General features: G+C 36.1%; 2 protein-coding genes across 10 annotated transcripts; one reads left to right on the top strand and one right to left on the bottom strand.

Moving 5' to 3' along the window:
• The first annotated feature begins 1,703 nt into the window (after positions 1 to 1,703).
• LOC106360421 (phosphoenolpyruvate carboxylase 1) lies at positions 1,704 to 13,224 on the top strand. 8 transcript variants are annotated; one of them, XM_048750595.1, is made up of 20 exons: positions 1,704 to 2,210; positions 2,294 to 2,380; positions 2,453 to 2,499; positions 2,597 to 2,761; positions 2,862 to 2,938; positions 3,134 to 3,206; positions 3,356 to 3,484; positions 3,584 to 3,637; positions 3,747 to 3,846; positions 3,933 to 4,055; positions 8,568 to 8,587; positions 8,698 to 8,882; positions 9,310 to 9,704; positions 9,777 to 9,861; positions 9,944 to 10,270; positions 10,349 to 10,439; positions 10,508 to 10,662; positions 10,742 to 11,740; positions 12,226 to 12,612; positions 12,694 to 13,224. In XM_048750595.1, the coding sequence occupies exons 12-20, from the start codon at positions 8,715 to 8,717 to the stop codon at positions 12,979 to 12,981; spliced, it is 2,895 nt and encodes a 964-aa protein (XP_048606552.1). In that variant the 5' UTR covers positions 1,704 to 2,210; positions 2,294 to 2,380; positions 2,453 to 2,499; positions 2,597 to 2,761; positions 2,862 to 2,938; positions 3,134 to 3,206; positions 3,356 to 3,484; positions 3,584 to 3,637; positions 3,747 to 3,846; positions 3,933 to 4,055; positions 8,568 to 8,587; positions 8,698 to 8,714; the 3' UTR covers positions 12,982 to 13,224. The 8 variants fall into 8 exon arrangements, with proteins under 8 accessions (XP_048606552.1, XP_048606545.1, XP_048606550.1 ...); XM_048750588.1 differs by having other exon boundaries at positions 2,862 to 2,971; XM_048750593.1 differs by having other exon boundaries at positions 2,862 to 2,971; positions 3,286 to 3,484.
• Positions 13,225 to 14,827: 1,603 nt separating this feature from the next.
• LOC106377291 (TPR repeat-containing thioredoxin TTL1-like) lies at positions 14,828 to 18,273 on the bottom strand. Of its 2 annotated transcripts, XM_048750596.1 has the most exons (7): positions 17,447 to 18,273; positions 17,164 to 17,413; positions 16,754 to 16,949; positions 16,331 to 16,515; positions 15,908 to 16,241; positions 15,526 to 15,837; positions 14,828 to 15,450 (listed from the first exon to the last, which is right to left on the bottom strand). In XM_048750596.1, the coding sequence occupies exons 1-7, from the start codon at positions 17,985 to 17,987 to the stop codon at positions 15,298 to 15,300; spliced, it is 1,971 nt and encodes a 656-aa protein (XP_048606553.1). In that variant the 5' UTR covers positions 17,988 to 18,273; the 3' UTR covers positions 14,828 to 15,297. The 2 variants fall into 2 exon arrangements, with proteins under 2 accessions (XP_048606553.1, XP_013672944.2); XM_013817490.3 differs by having other exon boundaries at positions 17,164 to 18,273.
• Positions 18,274 to 19,536: the final 1,263 nt, after the last annotated feature.

Here is a 19,536-nt window from a genome sequence, read left to right as displayed (position 1 = left end):
GAATATTCCGACGACATATTCCTCAGAATATTCCGAGGAATTTCCGACGAAAAAAGTCCTCGGAATATTCCGAGGAAATTCATTTCCTCGGAATTCCGTCGGAAATTTCCGAGGGATTTCCGAGGAAAGATGAATTTCCGAGGAGTTATTTCCGAGGAGTTATTTCCGAGGACTTTTTTCGTCGGTATGTCGTCGGAATAGCGTTATTCTGACGACATACCGACGATTTTTTCCCTCAGTATGCCGCTGTTTTCTTGTAGTGGAATCACAGTGAAGTCACCTTAAGTAACATTTCAATGATAAATGAAAGTAGAGGTGCCGATACGTAAGCCATGATGTTGATATGAAAACTGGCACCATCAATTCAAATAATTGTGTAATCTGCTAATAGGTCACTTGGACATCAAACATGTTAATACATCGATCAAATCTACACTTGATACATAAAAATCCACCAGGGTTTCAAATAATTTGAGACTGTTTTGATTTTTGTATGATATATACTGAGATATATAGCTTTTTAGTAAGATTTAACTGTAATTATAGCTAAAAAGCGATTAAACAAACTATACAACTTTAACATTTCAAAATTTGTTAGATGCTTTGTAGTTTTTTTTTTTTTGATAATCCAGGGTTCCCCGCTTCGCGGGTCATTCCCTGGGTCCGATCAGGCAACGGGCCGGCTTCATCCGGGAGGGTATGTCCTGGGCCCGAAGGCCTAGTACCCGCTTTTGGTGACATGGAAGAGCAGTTCGCCTCCGGCTGGCGTTGAACCCGGAAGCATGACAATTGGTCCCCAAGGCTCTAACCAGTAGAGCTGACTCATTCTGTCAAATTTTGTTAGATGCTTTGTAGTTTTTTGATAATCCAGGGTTCCCCGCTTCACGGATCATTCCGTGCAAGATGCTTTGTAGTTAAAGGTATATCTTGTGTTCAACTGTGTATTTGGCCGTTTTTAACGGCATTAATCACACGACTCTGCTCTACATCTTTTGGTGACTTGGAACCACGACCGTATTGCTTAACATGCAGCATCCCACGAAGAAAAGGTTTTCAAAAGGATCGATGCCGTATAAAAAGGAAAAAGGTGTTTAAAGGAGCAAAAGATGTTTCACGCCTAGCTTTTCTTTTTTTCCAAAACTCTTATTGATAATGGACTTTAGTTATCATCTCTTATACGTCAACCAAGTTATCAGCTAACCACTTCTCGATATATATATTATTTTTGGTGACTTACAAGTAACAACAAAATATTAATGCATCCCTTCTCTAGTTTATGCAACATTGTGTGTATATATAATATATATATTTACTATAATTCAGCACCTAGCCGTATATATTTCTAAGAAAAACTAAAGACGCCACAATACATCACACATGAAATGTATCGAAGGAAGTCAGATGCATAGATCAGTTTCATGCATGCCTCTCGAGCCACTACAAGAAAAATGCGTATTGATAGCACATTGTGATAGCTTTGTTTTTCAAACTGCTATCAAAGATAAATTTTTCGATTTTGGTATACATTAATATCAGTTAAGTAAAGTTATCGTGAAAAATTAGTAAGCGGGAATAAAAAATGACGCATACCGCCCATACTTACATGAAATTGAGACAAAACTGCGAAATACCAAACTTTTCCCTCTTTACTATAATAAATTCTCTACTTAAAGATGCAAAATTTAGTTTTGACAAAAAAAAATAGAGTCACCAAAAAAAAAACTTCTCTCTCTCGAAAAATCTCACTTCTTATCTTCTCCGATGTATATCTCCCTCTCACTTTCTCCAGATCTTACTTCTCTTCTTAAATGATTCTCATTTCTCCTCTTCTTTCAAAAATCGTTTTGGGGTATTGTGTTCTCTCTGTGTTTCAATAAATCTAGGGTTTCTAATTCCCTTTCTTTCCTAGGGTCTAAAACACGAGAGACAAAAGAAAAGAGAGACGAGACGAAATGGAGATAGAGAGGAGAGAGAGGGCTCCGGACGTGTCTTGCTTCGTCTCCGATAACCAGAGCTTGGGTTGGGTGGGGTCTTGCTTTGTCTCCGCCGTTTTTGCCTCAGCTTCATAGATCCGCCGTGTTCAAGTTCCGCCGCTGCTTGTACCTTTTTCAGCACTTGTCTCGAGAGAAGAGTTTGAGTCAAGCGATAAGAGAAGGCAGAAGATGGAGACAAGGGAAGAGACACCCTGCCACTCGAGTTGGCAATCTAAGGTACGTTTGTCTCCACTCTCGTGTTCTTGATATAGAGAAGTGAGCTTGACGGCGGATTTGTGGTATGTGTTTGCAAGATACAGAGGAGATGGAGACGGGGAGAAGAAGAAGAGCCGGAGAAAACAGAGGTGGGGTTTCAGATTCAAAACGAGAGAAAACACAAGAGCAAGGTATATCTCGATCTTCTTATATAATCGTATACCATTGTCACTAGGATTATAAGGGTTTCTCCATTTTTTCAGGAAGAAGAAGATGAGAATGACAGAGTGGCTGTAGGCGAGGAACTCAGGTACTTAGAGAGTCTGTCTTGAACAAAAACTCTTCCTTTTTGTAAAACTTAACAAGTTCGATATCTTGTTCATTGATTCACTGTCTTTTGTCTTAAGATCTAGAGGCGTGTGTCTGCGAGAAGTTATGAATATACACAAGATCTTGATTCTTATAAGGAATCTTTGTTGATTTCTCAAGACCTGTTCGTTCAATTGCTTTAAAGAATCAGCTTTATGCTGCTGTTGGTTCTCTGTTACTAACTACCATCTTCTTCTTCTCTAGTAAGTAGTGGTCATCTCATTCTTCTTTGCATATATTAATCTTCAATAATCTTCTTGCCTTCTTGTTTGCGGTTTAGTAGTGTTTGATTTTTTTTTGCAGTTAAAGAAGTGAAACATAACGTAGAAGAAGAAGAAGACAAACATGGAGATGATGTTGAACTGATTCTACTCTACATTGTACATTCTGACATCTCATCTCTTCTTCACCAGGTCCTTGCTTACTTCCTGCTCTTGTCCACACAAACCAATATGTTATAGGACTCGTATTTTATGATTTAGAGAATATTTTTCGGCAAAAATTATTTCACTAAGTCCTCGTGTTCAAGGGCTAGATTCTGAGCTTAGTGTTGACTGTGTTCTCTCATATGTTAGGAAGTAAGAATGCATGCGCTGCTGGTGGAATGGCGAGTGAAGAAGTTGGCGAGGAAGTACCTTTTATTCTATGGTTTTCTACTGTCTTTTGCTCCTTGGTTTGTGTAAAATGATTTTATTACTGACTGTGCCTTGTACATTTCTGTTTGCAGGTATGTCTCTGTCTTTCAATGATTAAATCAAGAGTTTATGTTAATTGAACATGTTAAGGACTACTTTCAGAGCAGCAGCAAAGTCAGAAACTTCAAAGTGATGGCTCTCCAATCTGATAACATCACAATCAATAGAGTTGAGAGTCTTCTCAAAAGACACCAAACCTTTTACTGACCGGATCACTGCTGAGTACATCTGGTATGGTATATAACCCGTAATTTTTTCATAGACGTGATTTGTCAATGAGTGGTGTGGCCTATGTTTTTTATCCCATTTCTTATGATGGTTCGAGTACAGGACGAGCACCTGGAGAAGATACTGAAGTGATTCTCTAGTAAGACTTTTCTCAAGGTAATGTTAACATTTCACTCTTTTCATTGACTCATATTCGTGTACTGATACTGTTGTTCTTCAGTCCTCAAGGTAATGCTGTGTGTTTGTTTCTTTCTGGTTCTGTCAGTGTTGGTACTAAATGAAGCTGAGAAGCTCTCACGAGAAGCACACTTGCCGTCTCATCTTATGCTGTAACAGTTCTGACAGTCCCTCAGCAAGATGATCGGGTCTTCTCTCGTTTTCGTTTAGTAACAAGTTTGGTTTCTGAATCTTTAAATTTCAGCTAACTATAGATTTGTGTCTGAATTTGCAGGCAGATGCATACACCAACGAAGTTTATGTATTGTGGCATGATCTCAGCAGTGGTAGGCGGTTTGATACGTACAGCGCTTATACAACGGTAGACGAGAAAGCTCTAACCGCATAAAACCCTAAGGTACATTTCTAAAAACTTTCTTTCATAATAGTATTTCAGGACATGTAGTTAAATACAAACACGACAAACAGAACATGTCAGTTTCATAACTTCAAGAGATTACTTAATTTCTGTCTAATCAGAATTCTGAATTTCCTAAAGAAGAAAGTATATATCCTAGGGAAATTGCTACAGAATATATGAACTTTTATGTAATTAATCTTCTGTTGTTGTAAAAAGTTGTTATAAACTTATATATGTCCTTGTGGTTGATATATTTTAAATAATCTAAACTTATAAACCCTAAGAAAATTATATGAAAATAGAAATTGTTGAGAATATGCATCTCTAACTGTAAACGAAATTCATATTCCATTTTTCCATCTTATTTGATTTCTTAACTTCCGTAAAAATGTATTCATTCCTAAAACATGTCAAGCGCACAGTATGAGCTAAGAAATAATTTGATGAAACTAATAGGTTTTGCAAAAGATTACAAAGAAAAAAACACCGTTGAATATTCCAAGTAAGTTTGTTTTTTCCAAGTAACTTACTGAGAGACAACCACTAATTTTTTCGGTAGATAAGGACATTCCACATTATCCGAATATTCCATAGATACATAGGTGATGCATAGCGAAGAAATACCTAAAATTTTCTAATAATTGGAGCATACCAGCCTAAAATATTCGTAATGTGACATCACAACAGATGTATGTATGACTTTGCTACTTTACCAAAGAATAGTATAATAAGAATAATAGCATGACATGATCTGCTTAGCGTCATATAAATGCTCTACTGTATTTTATGTATGCCATTTTTCGTTCAGCACGAAGTAATATGTTTAAATTATCAATTTATCGTAGACTATATATAGGTTGTACACTTGCCTCATTAGATGACACGAATGTATGCAAATATATATAGTAAAGTATTCTTATTTAATATTAAATTTTCGATTTATACAATAAATTCAAAATCATTCGTTGATGAACACTAGTCGAGTATTCCAATTCGAGTAATTTTTCATTTTATAAATATATAATTTTGATATTATCAATTTTTTTTTAAATATATCATTTACAATTTATTGGCATATATTATGTAATCTATAATCTTATTAGTTAGATTTTTTATTCTACATTATTAATATATAATACTCTCTCCCTTTCATAATAGATGAAGTTTTGGTTCTTTGCACACATATTAAGAAAATTATATTTTGTAAACAAAAATCATTAAAATATAATTTAAAACTAATTTATTTAATTATAAACAAAAATAATAAATGCACAATTGACTACACAGTTTTTGATAAAGTTAAAGTTACCTAGATATATGAAAACATCATCTATTGTGAAACGAAACAATCACCTAAAACATCATCTATATTGAAACAGATAGAGTAATTTTTATACATTTTGATTTATTATTATTTGTTATTATATACTAATATATTTTCAAGTTTAGTATAATAAATTCATAATATAAAATAATCAAGTAGAAGATTAATTATTATTAGTATCTTTAATGAATTATTAAAATTTCAAAGTTTTCAAATAGCATATTTTGTAAATAACAATTAAACTAAAATTAATTTATATACTTTTTTATTTTATATATAATCATTTTAAATAATATATTATTGTGATTTTAAAATAAATAAATAGATAATATTTAGTTTTTGATATAAAAGCTTAACATTTTTTATAACTTTATATACTTAACCAATTAAATTAAATAATCAAGTATATATAACTGATGAAATGGATCTAGTATGACATTTTATGGTAAATAAAAATTGCACTTCTCTTTTAATAGAGAAGATGAATTTTAATGAATTAATAATGATAATATGCAAATATAATTTACTATAGTTTAATATGATTTTTTATTTCAAATTTTAGTTAAATACATTATTTAGTCAAAATGAATATTGATATCAGATAAATTATTTATGTTTCAATATGTTTTGAGTTTGAATTTTTTGTATATAAAAACATATCTGATTAAGTATTTTGGTTTAAACAGATATATTGTTTAAAACTAGTTTGTAGTTTACATAAATCGATTTAAACTAAAATCATTAACTAAAATAGTTTTTAGTTTAAATACTATTTAATATATTTATATATTATATTAAAATTTTGAATTAAATTAGAAAAAAATTAAAATAAAACTAACTGATACTAAACGCATTTGTCCATGTTTTTATACAATATTTAGAATTTTAATAGGCTTTCAAAGTGATGATTCTTTAATAGTTGACATTGGTACATTTAACATTTTACCAAAAAACAAAAAAAAGTTGACATTGGTACATTTGGACAAACATCAGTTGATCAATATTTGAGTTAGGTTAACTATAAAGTGATTTTGACACTATAGATCAAAATATAAAATCATATTAAGCTGGAACAATTTTAAATTCAAAATCAGTATATGTTTCTATATCTTTTGTAAGTTATCTCAGATATTTTCTTGTGGGAAATTAGTATCTAATATTGTCTACATTGTTATTACTGTTCATATTAGTGCTAATTTAAGTATAGTGGAAAATTAGACTGTTAAATAAAACCAAAAGTTGTCGACGGTCGGTTAAATATTAAATCCTGGTAATATAAGATAAAATAAAAAAATTATCAACCTAATCGCTTAAAGTTGAAGTTAGGTTCACACTTTGGAGATTCATCATCAATCTTCGCGCACGCATGCTATTTACCCGTTATTTGCTTGAACAAAAATTAGGTTCACCGTAGGGGAAACCATCGCTTATTATCAATCAAAATACTACATAAAATAATAATAAAATATTTTTTTTTAAAAAAAAAACTGAAATAATTGGAAAAAAAATAACGGTAATTTTAATGATGTTAACGTCACCAACTAAACCCTAAATCTAAACCCTAAATCCTAAATTTTAAACTCAAACTCTAGATCCTAAACGCAAACCCTATACCTTAAACCCCAATCCTAAATACTAAACCCTAAACCCTAAACCTAAACCGTAAACCCTAAACCTAAACCCTATATTCTAACCCAAATTCTAGACCCTAAACCCAAACCGTAAACTCTAAATCCAAATCCTAAACCCAAATCCTAGACTCTAAATCCTTAACCCAAACCCTAGTCTCTAAACTCAAACCATTTATCCAAACTCTATCTCTAGACCCTAAATTCAAATCATGAACTCTAGACCCTAAGCCCAAATTCTATACCCTAAAAGTTTGGCTTATTGTTGATGTTCTTTTAGGGTTTAAGATTTGTGTTTAAAGTCTATGTTTGGGTTTAAGATCTAAGGTTTGAGTTTAGGGTCTAGGTTTTAGATTTAGGGTTTACGGTTTGGGTTTAGGGTTTAGGATTTGGGTTTAAAATATAGAGTTTGGGTTTTGGGTTTAGAAATATAGTTTAGAATTTAAGATTTAAAGTTTAGGTAGTGGTGTTAGCGTCATTAATATTGGCGTCATTATTTTTGTTCAATTATTTTAGATTTTTTAATAAAATTTAATCGATTTTATTATTAATCTAAGTGAGATTTTGATTAGTATTAAGAAGGAATATGAATTTAAAGGATCATCCTAAAAGTTCACCTAAGTTTTGTTCTTGGTCGGCATTTTTTGAGTAAGAAATCATAGTTACTACAGTTTTAGTTATTTTTTGTCAATTAGCTGGAGATATATAATTGAGTAAGAAATCACTGTGAATAATGTTTTTTTTAAACCGAAAAACATGAATAATTTTTTTTCCTCGACAATAATATTTTAACCTCGTATCCTTTGTAGAAGAATTGAAAGTAACACATAACTAAGAGTGATTGATTAGGATGTAATTATAAAAATTTGCTATAGAATTTAGTTTGTAGAATAATTTGATTTAGTTGTATCTAATAATGTAACACTGTAACTGTAGGAACTAAATGAATAAATAAATAAATTTATGCAACAATATATTTAATGTTTTAGAAAATAAGATTTTTTATGTTTATTTTTTTTTGGTTTTAACTTTAAAAACTCGTTAAATCATGATTGGTAATTTATATGATTGTAGATAGAAGAAAGTAAAGGTAAAAAAAGCCTCTCTTGCTTGTAAATTTTGATAACGATTCATAATCAAATTTGGACGATAAAAAATAATATTATAAATACTTTTTCCTTTTCCCTCTATCTTTTTTTTTATTTTTCATCTCAACTACTTTATTTTAGTCACTCCTAAAATCTCATTTTTCTTTAGCCAAAAGTCAAAACAGAAAAATTCGCGAATCCGACATAAAAAGAAAAACAAAGCGAGAAAATCTGTAATTTCCAGAGTCAATTGTTTCCATACGAATGTTTTGGTAAGTAAATCAGTTTTTGACTTCTTTCACTGGTTGTGATTAGAATATTCTGTAGAAACTATTCAGTGAAATAATAGTTAAAATATAAAAAAATATTAAAGCCATCATCACAGAGAATCTCCCTCTATATATACGTAAGCCTTGTACTATCTCGTTTACTCATACTCATCTCACGGAATCTGATCTGATCTCAACAGCTGTCTTTTGTTCCAAACTGGTTAGTGTCTAATTCCCTCCCTAGATCTACTCTTGCAGTCTCTTCCTTTTGCTCTTGTGTCCCATCAAATTCCCGATTTGATTTTGCTTTTTGTTTGTTGTTTCAATCAGAGAGAAGTACAGCGAACATGCCTCATGGGAAGTTAGAGAAGATGGCATCGATGGATGTTCATCTCCGTCAGTTGGTTCCTGGCAAAGTTAGTGAAGACGACAAACTTGTCGAGTACGATGCTCTGCTTCTAGATCGGTTCCTCGATATCCTCCAGGAGTTGCACGGCGAGGATCTTCGTGAAACTGTACGTTTTATGTATAACCCATTTGGCTAAAGATCATATAAGTTAAATCTATGATGATTTTTATGAATAAAGGTTTTGACTTTATTTTCTCTCGGTCATGGGTTAGATTAGGGTTTTAAACGATCAAAGATTTAAACTTTTGGGGGTTGAGTTACTATAAAGTATAAACCCATTTGGCTAAAGATCATTAAAGTTACATCTATGTTGATTTTATGAATAAAGGTTTGACTTTTCAATTATCTCGATCATGGGTTAGATTAGTGTTTTAAACGAAGAAAGGTTTGAACTTTTGGGGTTTGAATTAAACCCATTTGGCTAAAGATCATGAAAGTTACATCTATGATGATTTTATGAATAAAGGTTTTGACTTTTCAATTTTCTCGATCATGGGTTAGCTAAAGATGTGATATTTTTATTGTTTGTATAGGTTCAAGAGCTGTACGAGCACTCTGCAGAGTACGAAGGGAAGCATGAGCCAAAGAAGCTAGAGGAGCTAGGCAATGTTCTCACGAGCTTAGATCCAGGAGACTCCATTGTTATCGCTAAAGCCTTCTCCCACATGCTCAACTTGGCTAATCTGGCTGAGGAAGTGCAGATTGCCTACCGTCGTAGGATCAAGAAGCTGAAGAAAGGTGACTTCGTTGATGAGAGCTCTGCTACTACCGAGTCTGATCTCGAGGAGACTTTCAAGAAGCTTGTTGGTGATCTCAACAAGTCTCCTGAAGAGATCTTTGATGCTCTCAAGAATCAGACTGTTGATTTGGTTTTGACTGCGCATCCTACTCAGTCCGTGAGAAGATCTTTGCTTCAGAAACATGGGAGGTTAGTAATGATTTTTTTACTGAACTATCGATCTTTTGCTGTTAAACTAATCTTCTTTGTGTGTTATTTCAGGATAAGAGACTGTCTGGCTCAGCTTTATGCTAAGGATATCACTCCTGATGACAAGCAAGAGCTTGATGAGGCTCTACAGAGAGAGGTAAAAAGCTTTGTCATATAATGACTTTGTTTTTTAATTCAATCCTCAAAATGTAATGTATTGATTTGGGTTCTTTGGTCAGATTCAAGCTGCATTCAGAACAGATGAAATCAAAAGAACACCACCAACGCCTCAGGATGAGATGAGAGCTGGGATGAGTTACTTCCATGAAACTATATGGAAAGGTGTTCCTAAGTTTCTTCGCCGTGTAGACACTGCTCTCAAAAACATCGGTATCGAAGAGCGTGTCCCATACAACGCTCCACTGATTCAGTTCTCTTCTTGGATGGGTGGTGACCGTGATGGTAACCCAAGGGTTACACCTGAAGTCACTAGAGATGTGTGTTTGCTGGCTAGAATGATGGCTGCTACTATGTACTTTAACCAAATCGAAGATCTTATGTTTGAGGTTTGCTTTCGGTTCTTTCTTTTCCGGTTTAGTCCAGTATGTATCCCATTGATTCATTCTGTCCTGCTTCTTTTGTAGTTGTCTATGTGGCGTTGCAATGATGAGCTGCGCGTGCGTGCTGATGAACTTCATGTAAACAGGAGGAAAGACGCTGCAAAACATTACATAGGTACGAGAAGGAACCTGTCTTAGAGAAGCTGTTTATGTCTTATGGAACTGATCATTCATGTCTTGCAGAGTTCTGGAAGTCAATTCCACCAACCGAACCATACCGTGTGGTTCTTGGTGACGTAAGGGACAAGCTTTACCACACACGTGAACGAGCTCGTCAACTGCTCAGCAATGGAACCTCTGATGTCCCCGAGGAAGCTACCTTCAACAACTTGGAAGAGGTAATCTAATTAATTGCAATTTAGAATCCTTCAATTCCCGGTTTAGTATCTAAACCGATTTTTTTTTGTTGTTGTGTAGTTCTTGGAACCGCTTGAGCTTTGTTACCGATCACTATGCTCATGTGGTGACCGTCCAATAGCTGACGGAAGCCTTCTTGATTTCTTGAGACAAGTCTCAACCTTTGGACTCTCTCTTGTGCGCCTTGACATAAGGCAAGAATCAGACCGCCACACCGATGTACTGGACGCTATCACAACGCATCTAGAGATCGGATCGTACAGAGATTGGTCCGAAGAGCGCCGCCAGGAATGGCTTTTGTCTGAGCTAAGTGGCAAACGTCCTCTCTTCGGTTCTGACCTTCCTAAAACCGAAGAGATCGCTGACGTTCTCGACACTTTCCATGTCATAGCCGAGCTTCCTTCAGACAGCTTCGGCGCCTACATCATCTCCATGGCGACGGCTCCTTCTGATGTGTTAGCCGTTGAGCTTTTGCAGCGCGAGTGCCACGTGAAACGGCCTTTGAGAGTTGTCCCCCTCTTTGAGAAGCTAGCTGATCTGGAAGCGGCTCCTGCGGCGGTTGCGAGGCTCTTCTCCGTTGATTGGTACAAGAACCGGATCAACGGTAAGCAAGAGGTCATGATCGGTTATTCAGACTCAGGTAAAGACGCTGGTCGTCTCTCTGCTGCTTGGCAGCTGTACAAAGCTCAAGAGGAGCTTGTGAAGGTTGCTAAAGAGTACGGTGTGAAGCTGACGATGTTTCACGGTCGTGGTGGGACTGTCGGAAGAGGAGGCGGACCGACTCATCTTGCTATATTGTCTCAGCCGCCGGATACTATCAACGGCTCGCTCCGTGTCACGGTTCAAGGTGAAGTCATTGAGCAGTCTTTTGGAGAGGAGCATCTGTGCTTTAGAACGCTTCAGCGTTTTACTGCTGCAACGCTTGAGCATGGGATGCGTCCTCCGGTTTCGCCTAAACCGGAATGGCGTGCGTTGCTAGATGAAATGGCGGTTGTTGCGACCGAAGAGTACCGGTCTGTTGTGTTCCAAGAGCCTCGCTTTGTCGAGTACTTCCGCCTTGTAAGTATTCCATTAGCCATGTGGTTTCGGTTTATTCGGTTTATTTGGGTCGGTTATTTTTGGTTTCGGTTAGTTCGGTTCGGCCACAATCCCACCGAAAGTTTGGTTTGGTTATCGGTTAATTTTACAATTTACAGAAAGTAATTTTTCTTTTGTTACGGTTAGATTTTGGGATTTACAAAAAATTTAAAAAAACTTGGAAATTTTCGGTTAAATTTGGTTCGATTATTTTAGTTTTTTTTTTCTTTTTGTAAAAGGGCTTGATTATTTTAGTTATTTATTATTGTTTCGGATTACTAGCTTATTTTATATTTTTAAAAGAAATTAATTTTGAAAACCAAGCTAACCAAAAACAAAAGTATTTTCAAAAGCTTTTGAAACTAAACCGGAACAAAACCGAAAGTTTCGATTTTGGTTCAGTTCAGTTCAGCAGGGCTATATTTCATGTTCACTTTCACCTCACTCATAATCTTGTCTCTACGCAGGCTACACCGGAGCTAGAGTATGGTCGTATGAACATAGGAAGCAGGCCTTCGAAGAGGAAGCCAAGCGGCGGCATCGAGTCTCTCCGCGCCATTCCATGGATCTTTGCTTGGACTCAAACGAGATTCCATCTCCCTGTGTGGCTTGGATTCGGAGCAGCGATCAGGCACGTGGTTGAGAAAGACGTCAAGAACCTACACATGCTTCAGGACATGTACCAACACTGGCCTTTCTTTAGAGTCACCATTGATCTAATCGAAATGGTGTTCGCTAAAGGAGATCCAGGTATCGCTGCCTTGTACGATAAGCTTCTTGTTTCAGAGGAGCTTTGGCCTTTTGGTGACAAACTCAGAGCTAACTTCGAAGAGACCAAGAAACTCGTCCTCCAGGTTAATACCAAAAACAGAGCTTTCTTGATTTTCTTGATTGGTGATAAAACTCAGAACTAATCGCTTTTGTTTGTTTTGCAGACTGCTGGGCACAAGGATCTGCTTGAAGGCGATCCTTACTTGAAGCAGAGACTGAGACTTCGTAACTCTTACATCACCACACTCAATGTCTGTCAAGCTTACACACTGAAGAGGATCCGTGACCCGAGCTACAATGTGACTCTACGGCCTCACATCTCTAAGGAGATCGCTGAATCGAGCAAAGAACTCATCGAGCTTAACCCGACGAGCGAGTACGCGCCTGGACTTGAAGATACACTCATCTTGACCATGAAGGGTGTCGCTGCTGGTCTACAGAACACTGGTTGAGTAAAAAAAAACAGAGATGAGTCTCTCTGTTTCTCCACACTCTGCTTTTTTTATCTACGGATTCAAAAATAATAAATTATGCGGTTGGGTTTATTGGTTTGTTTATGTGAATCCACCGTCAAAGTGTTGATCTTTGAGTACGAATTACTCTTTCGAGATTATGAACACATGCTCTGTTTTTTTTTTTCATCGAATGTAACAAAACAGAGCAAGGGAATCTCATTCTTGTTTGTTTGTCTTTTACTTAACCTTCCTCTTTAGTATTTGATTTCGGTTTGGTTTGTTCTAAACCGGATAATAATAAATAGATTTTGGTTTAGTTTTTTTTTGCCTCGTATGCTTTCGTTTGTCTCGACTCAATAACATACATGTCGGCTGAGTATGTGTATGTGGTCCCGAGAAACGACAGACATGTTTGAGAAAAGAAGCCGTTGAAGAAGGAGAATAGTGGTGCAAGAAAACGACATGGTGTTTGGGTCTTTTCTATAGACACGCCTTGCATTTTATTGATTCTGTTACGCCTCAACGGTTGTATTTATTGTGGGGAATTTATTATAGTGTACACTGTACGTGTCTGTTTTTTAGTAAAGCGTACTTTATGCGTAATTAACTGTTAAGTAATTAAGTACGTTTTTGATTTTACTCTCAAATGTAAAAAAGTCCACACTCGAAAAGTCGGTGTACGTAAACCCACGCGCCTCCACTGGTTTTGAAGGTGGAAAAATAATAGCATGATTATGGGAGAATTTCTAAAATGGAGTTATTATCGCAATATAACAACCCGTCTCTAAATTTTTAACTAATAAAACTAAAAATCGGTTCTTAAATAAGAGTTTTAAGAGAGGTTCTTACTTTTTTTAGTTAAAAATTAAGAGACGAGTTCTTGTATTACGCTAAGAAACTCATCCTAAGAACCTTCCAATAATCATCCTCTAAGAAAATGAAAAATTTTATGAATAGGCTTTTCTGATATTTTACAAAGACGACCAAAAATATTATCCACTAAAGAAAACAAAAAACAAAAGAGGATAAATAGTGTCAGTGGACGACGAATACAAGGCACCGACTATAGCCAGCGCAGTATAGCACCGGCCAACAACCGTAAAGTCCATAACCTTACTACTTTTTTTTATTTTTAAAATAATTTTGGGTTTCTAGTTATCTTTATTGTTGGGCGTTATGTTCATAATTATCTTCCCTTTACAACAACTTATCAGTTAAAAATTAGTTAAAAGGAGCTTTGTAAATTTGTATGGCGCATATTGTATTCTCTTTTTTTTTTCAATCCCTTGGAGAGAGGGCAACTAACACATTAAGAACAAAAGCATTAGCTAAAGTTGCTTGCATTAACAAACTAAATCATTCTCTAATAAATCCGTATCTCCTTTTTGTAGTTGGTAACGACTAAAGTATTTTTAAAAATGAACTTTTAAATCAGTCACCTATCTCCCTTTTTCTTTGGTTGAAAGTTTATAATAACAGTCAAATATTCATTCTGTTTTATGTTGTAGAGAAATTTCGATTTTCAATCCAAAATATTCAACAATTTATTTTTATATGGGTTGAAATATAGTTAAATGTATAGGTAATTGTGTTTTTATATAGAAAATGTACAAAATTAATTGTTTTTTAGTCTGTGTGCAGAAACCCAAAACGACACTTAAACAGAAGAAATAGTAATTAATGATAAATATAAAACTATATCTAAATTCATTTTTTATATCATAAAGGTATACATATTTCAGTAAACTCATATTTTCCTAGAATATTTTTAGATTTAGTTAGTTGTACATGAATTTGTATAGAATGTACAAAACATAAAAAAAACATCAACTTTGTAGGAAAATGAGAATAGTATCTTTTTATTGATGAAAATGTTGTGACAAAGAGGAGAAATGGAATGACAAGATGGTTCACTACGCTCTAAAGAATAACAAAGAGAAAAAAAAATGAAGAATCCAAATCTTCCTCTTTTGCCCATTTTAGTAAAGCCCCCCCTGCTTCACTCACATACAAACTTCTCTTATGTACACAAGAGTAATCTCCAACCAGTAAACACTTGTCAATACCTAAACAAGTGAAGGCTGACGAAGAGGAGCGAATGCAAATCTCAATCTGAGAAAAATGAATGGAAGAAGAACATATCACAGGGCAATGAAGAGGGGGGGGGGGGGGGGGGGGGGGGGGGGGGGGGGGAATGAATGAACAAATCATAAAGAGCTGAAAACTCTACACTAATGAGGTTCCCTGGTAATGATGTTAAGTGGGATTATTGAGGGTAATGAGTGAAAAAGAGTGGATTTAAAAGTGTATTAACTAACTGCTATAGTGTCTCACTGAGTACTCCAATACTTCTTTGTTTGGACAGACAATCTCCTTTACACGAGTACCGTTCTTGTATATCTTCACTGTCGGCACAACCCTCACGTTCTCTGCATTACCTATAGACTGACATTTATCTATGTCCACCTAACCAATAAAACAAGGTAAGACATTAGAGTCAATGTCTTCCTATGTTATTATGACTTGTTCATGTAACTTTACCTTGAGGAAGTGTATAGAAGGATAGCGAGTACATAACGAGTCCACAAACGGAGATAACTGCTTGCATTGATGATCAGAGGCCGTCGAGAAGTGGATAACCGAAACTCCTGGTAGATTCATGGCAGCTTTAAACTGTTCACGGCTGTAAACTTCCTCAACTTCACCACCGAACTCCATATTCAAAACTTCCTCTCCACGAGACTTCTTCAACGCGACTTGAGCATGAAACAAAGATTCAGCAACTTCCTTATCATGAGGCAGTTCCTTTCTCAACGCTTCGTAATCACTCACTGCAGCCGCCCATCTCTCCATCTACAGTTCAAACAGAGAAAATCTCAATCCCTTAAGCTTACAACAAAATTTAAAAGTTTGATTAGTGTACCTTGCTATTTGAGGCAGCTCTACGGAGAAGAGGCTTTGTGTAACGTGGCTGGAACCGCAGTGCGTGGTTACAATCTTCGATAGAGCGTTCCCACATTCCAAGTTTGAACCAACAAGCTGCTCGGTTACAATATAGAATAGCGTTGCAAGGGTCAAGCCTAAGGCCTTCTGCGTAAGCTGAGCTTGCTTCGGTGTATCTTTCTGATTTGTAGAGATCGTTACCGCGAACACGAGCCCTAGCGACCAATGTAACGGTATTGTGTAACATGGCAACTTCGTTGCTTCGTGGATCTAATTTGCTAGCTTTCTCAGCAGCCATCACTGCATTTTCAAACCTGCAAGAAGTCATCATCTGCTCTTTAACCTTTTTCTAAAAAAACTGATATTAATAGTTTTATTTAACATTGGTTTTCTTGAATCTTACCTTCCTAAAGCCATCTCGACTTGAGCTTTGACGAAATGCGTATAAGCTTCACAGGCCATACCAGAGAACCGAGACTGAGAACAAGATGCTGGAAACGGCTCTACTTTGGGAACTTCTAATAGCTTTGAATGGGCAGCATCAAGCCGGTGAAGTTTCAAGAGTGCTTCTACTTTACACATAACTAGCTGCATTTTTAAGACACAATGTTTGCGCTTTATATGAGGTTATTGATTAGGTGGACGTTTAGACCAACTTTTTTAGTGCTTAGATCGATTAATCTAAGAAAATCATCTAAAAAATCATTTTGTTTTAGATCCAATTAGCCGAATAGCCGCACCATCTAGACCGATTTTTAAAACACTGTTTAAGACACAACATTTGATTCCGGTTCTGACTATTATCCGAGATAAGTTGAGTAATTACCTGTGGAGAAAAGTCTGCTCCAGAGACAATAGCTGCATCTACTTCCATCAAAGCAGCTTTCCAATCACCAAGCCTTCTCGCATCTGCGCACTTGCTCATATGTTTCTCAACAGCTTCAAGCTTCTGCAGTTCCATAGGATCAGATGGTTTCCCAAGAAAACAAAGATGCTTCCTTGCACTATCAGCCTGTCCTAATCTGCAACCAATCAAACAAGACACATGAAGTTTTTCAGAAAGGCAAGAGCTTTTGTCTAACAAACATTGAAGCCTAGACTGATTTTTTCAATGTCTAGACCAATTTTTTTTAGAAAATCATTTAATAAAACTCGCTTAGTCGCCGCCTAGACCAATATTCAGACAACATATAAAAAAAGTAAAAGATTTGTCTCCTCACAGCATCGAGAAACTACCTAATAAGCAATGAAGCCAAACGTTGATGAGCTCTTCCATAGTTGGGATCCAATCTCAAAGCCTCTTCACACTCCTTCACAGCTTCACCGACTCGACCCAAACCCGTCAACGCAGCGGCTCGGTTGCTCCGGTAAGCCGCGTTGGCCGGCGACAAAGCTATCGCCCTATCGTACAACCTCAAAGCCTCGCCGAACAAACCTTTCCTATACATCTCGTTTCCTACTCTCTTCACTTCCTCTGCGTCCGAACCTAACATCGCGGCGGGACTGCTTCTGATGGAACCACCGACGGTCACCGGAGCAACAGGCTTCGCCGGAGATACGCCGCTTCCTCCTCCGCCTCGCATTATGCTGCCGTGTCCGTACGTTCCCGTGCCGGATCCGAGAACGTCGCTTCTCGAGCGGCTCTGCGTCATTCCGGTGAGTTGGATCTTCCCGGAGGGGCAGATGTTTCCGGTGGGAAGCACATTCGCCGCCGTAGCTGGAGAAGTGGCGGAGCTTTGAGTGGAAGAGGAGACGAGTGGTTGTGAGTTGGAAGTAACCGAGTCGGATCTGGCTTGACTCGTTCTCAGGTTGCCACTACTCGAACCGGATTGACTAACGCGAACCGAACCGGATCTTCCGATAACCGGGGGATGTCTAGTTACAGATCCGGAGGAGCTAGAGCTGCTGCTGCTTGTTGTTGTTGTGGTTGTGGTGAGTCCACGTGGCTGAGAACGGAGCGGAGAAACCGGTGAACCGAGATCTAGCTCGCGAAAATCCGGTTTATTAATCTCGGAGGTTAATGAATCACGGGGAGGGACCGGTTTACCTGACGGTGACATTTTTTTATTTTATTTTCCGGTTAAGAAAAAAATCAAAACGAGATCAGTGAATGATGGAAGGAAACTCTAACGGACGTTTCTCGGTAAGGTTTCAAATGGCCGTTAATGGAGACGGCGAAGAGTGGAGAAGGAGACGAAGGGAGGAGGATTAGATACTATGAACAAAGGCATGGAAGGGAAAGTGAAAGAGATGGGGATCTCGTGATTTAAAAGGGTGAAGCAAAGAATGAATGTGAGTGTCTAGAGAGAGAGAAGAGAGAAGCTTCACAGAAGAAGAAGAGTGAAGATGGAGATGCAGACCGAATATTATATATTAATTTATTTCATTTGACAAGGAAAAGAAATTAATTTTTGTACTAAAAATCGGAAAGCAAAGGTATTACTAAATTTAAATTTGGCAGGACCTTGAATTAACGAACCCTTTAAATTATGGATAAGCAGAAATAGCATATATATATATATATATATTAAATCATCTTTAATTAATAATAATCTAAATTTTATAACCTTTTTAATATTTGTTTGAGTAAAGTAACTTCCTCTGCTAGCTTTTTTTATTTAAGATATTAAGATGAATAAGAAATTTCGGAAATAACTATATATTAAATGTACAAAATAACACTTCTTCTTCACCTGCTGCTTCACGAGACGTGTTTATTTTTGCTTTAGTCTTTCCAATTTTTCGCCTTATCGTTTAATCAGAAAAAATATTTTTATAAGATAGTTAAGTATATAACTATGTATATTGTAGATGAGTATACTTACAAAATCTGCTTACTTCGATACTGTTCATTTTTCTTTGTACTTTGACGCTTACATTCCAGAAAGCCAACTCGCGGCTTATAGGAAGTGACGCCTACGCTCTTAGACAATCTATTGCGTTGTGTCCTTTTTTTTTTTTGATCAACCTATTGTGTTCTGTCCTAAAAAGACAATTGTAGAGAGCAGGCATGTGATACAGTATTGTTTTATATATTTTCGCGTAAACGCTTTTGTTTACTTCTTGTAAAGTGAATTTGAAGTTGATTATAGAAGTAGAAAAATATGTGTTATATACTACTGCGTATTTTCTCGTAGTTAAGCTTCTTAACTGCTTCTTGTTTTCTTTACAATAAAAACACTTTTTGTACATTTGTATATTGGATGAATAAGTTCAATGTATTAGCAATGGCAACTAAATGAAAATAGAGTATGTCATACCAGTCACACGCACATAAAGACACTTTAAGGTTACTTGTAAGAAGTTAATACTACTAACACAAAATCCGATAACATGTTTTAATGTTGAAAGTCAGTCAACTTAAACAAGTTTTTATTGACTAGTTTACATAAGTTCATTGTATTAGCAATTAAATTAAATAAAAAAACAGAGCCTTCCATATCATACCAGTCTTTCGCACAGAAAAATCCACTTAAGATTATTACTTGCTGGCAAAAAAACCTCCCAGTACATTAAAGTGGTGAATAAGAGCACGAAAATGAAAGCTTATATGAAGTTGATACATCCAATACATTAACGCTCATTACCGACGGATACAGAAAAAGTGTT

The sequence above is a fragment of the Brassica napus genome, chromosome C3, assembly GCF_020379485.1.
Source record: "Brassica napus cultivar Da-Ae chromosome C3, Da-Ae, whole genome shotgun sequence".
NCBI classification, from domain to species: Eukaryota; Viridiplantae; Streptophyta; class Magnoliopsida; order Brassicales; family Brassicaceae; genus Brassica; species Brassica napus.
Note: the sequence above shows the minus strand (reverse complement) of the source record. Positions and strands in the feature narration are given on the sequence as shown.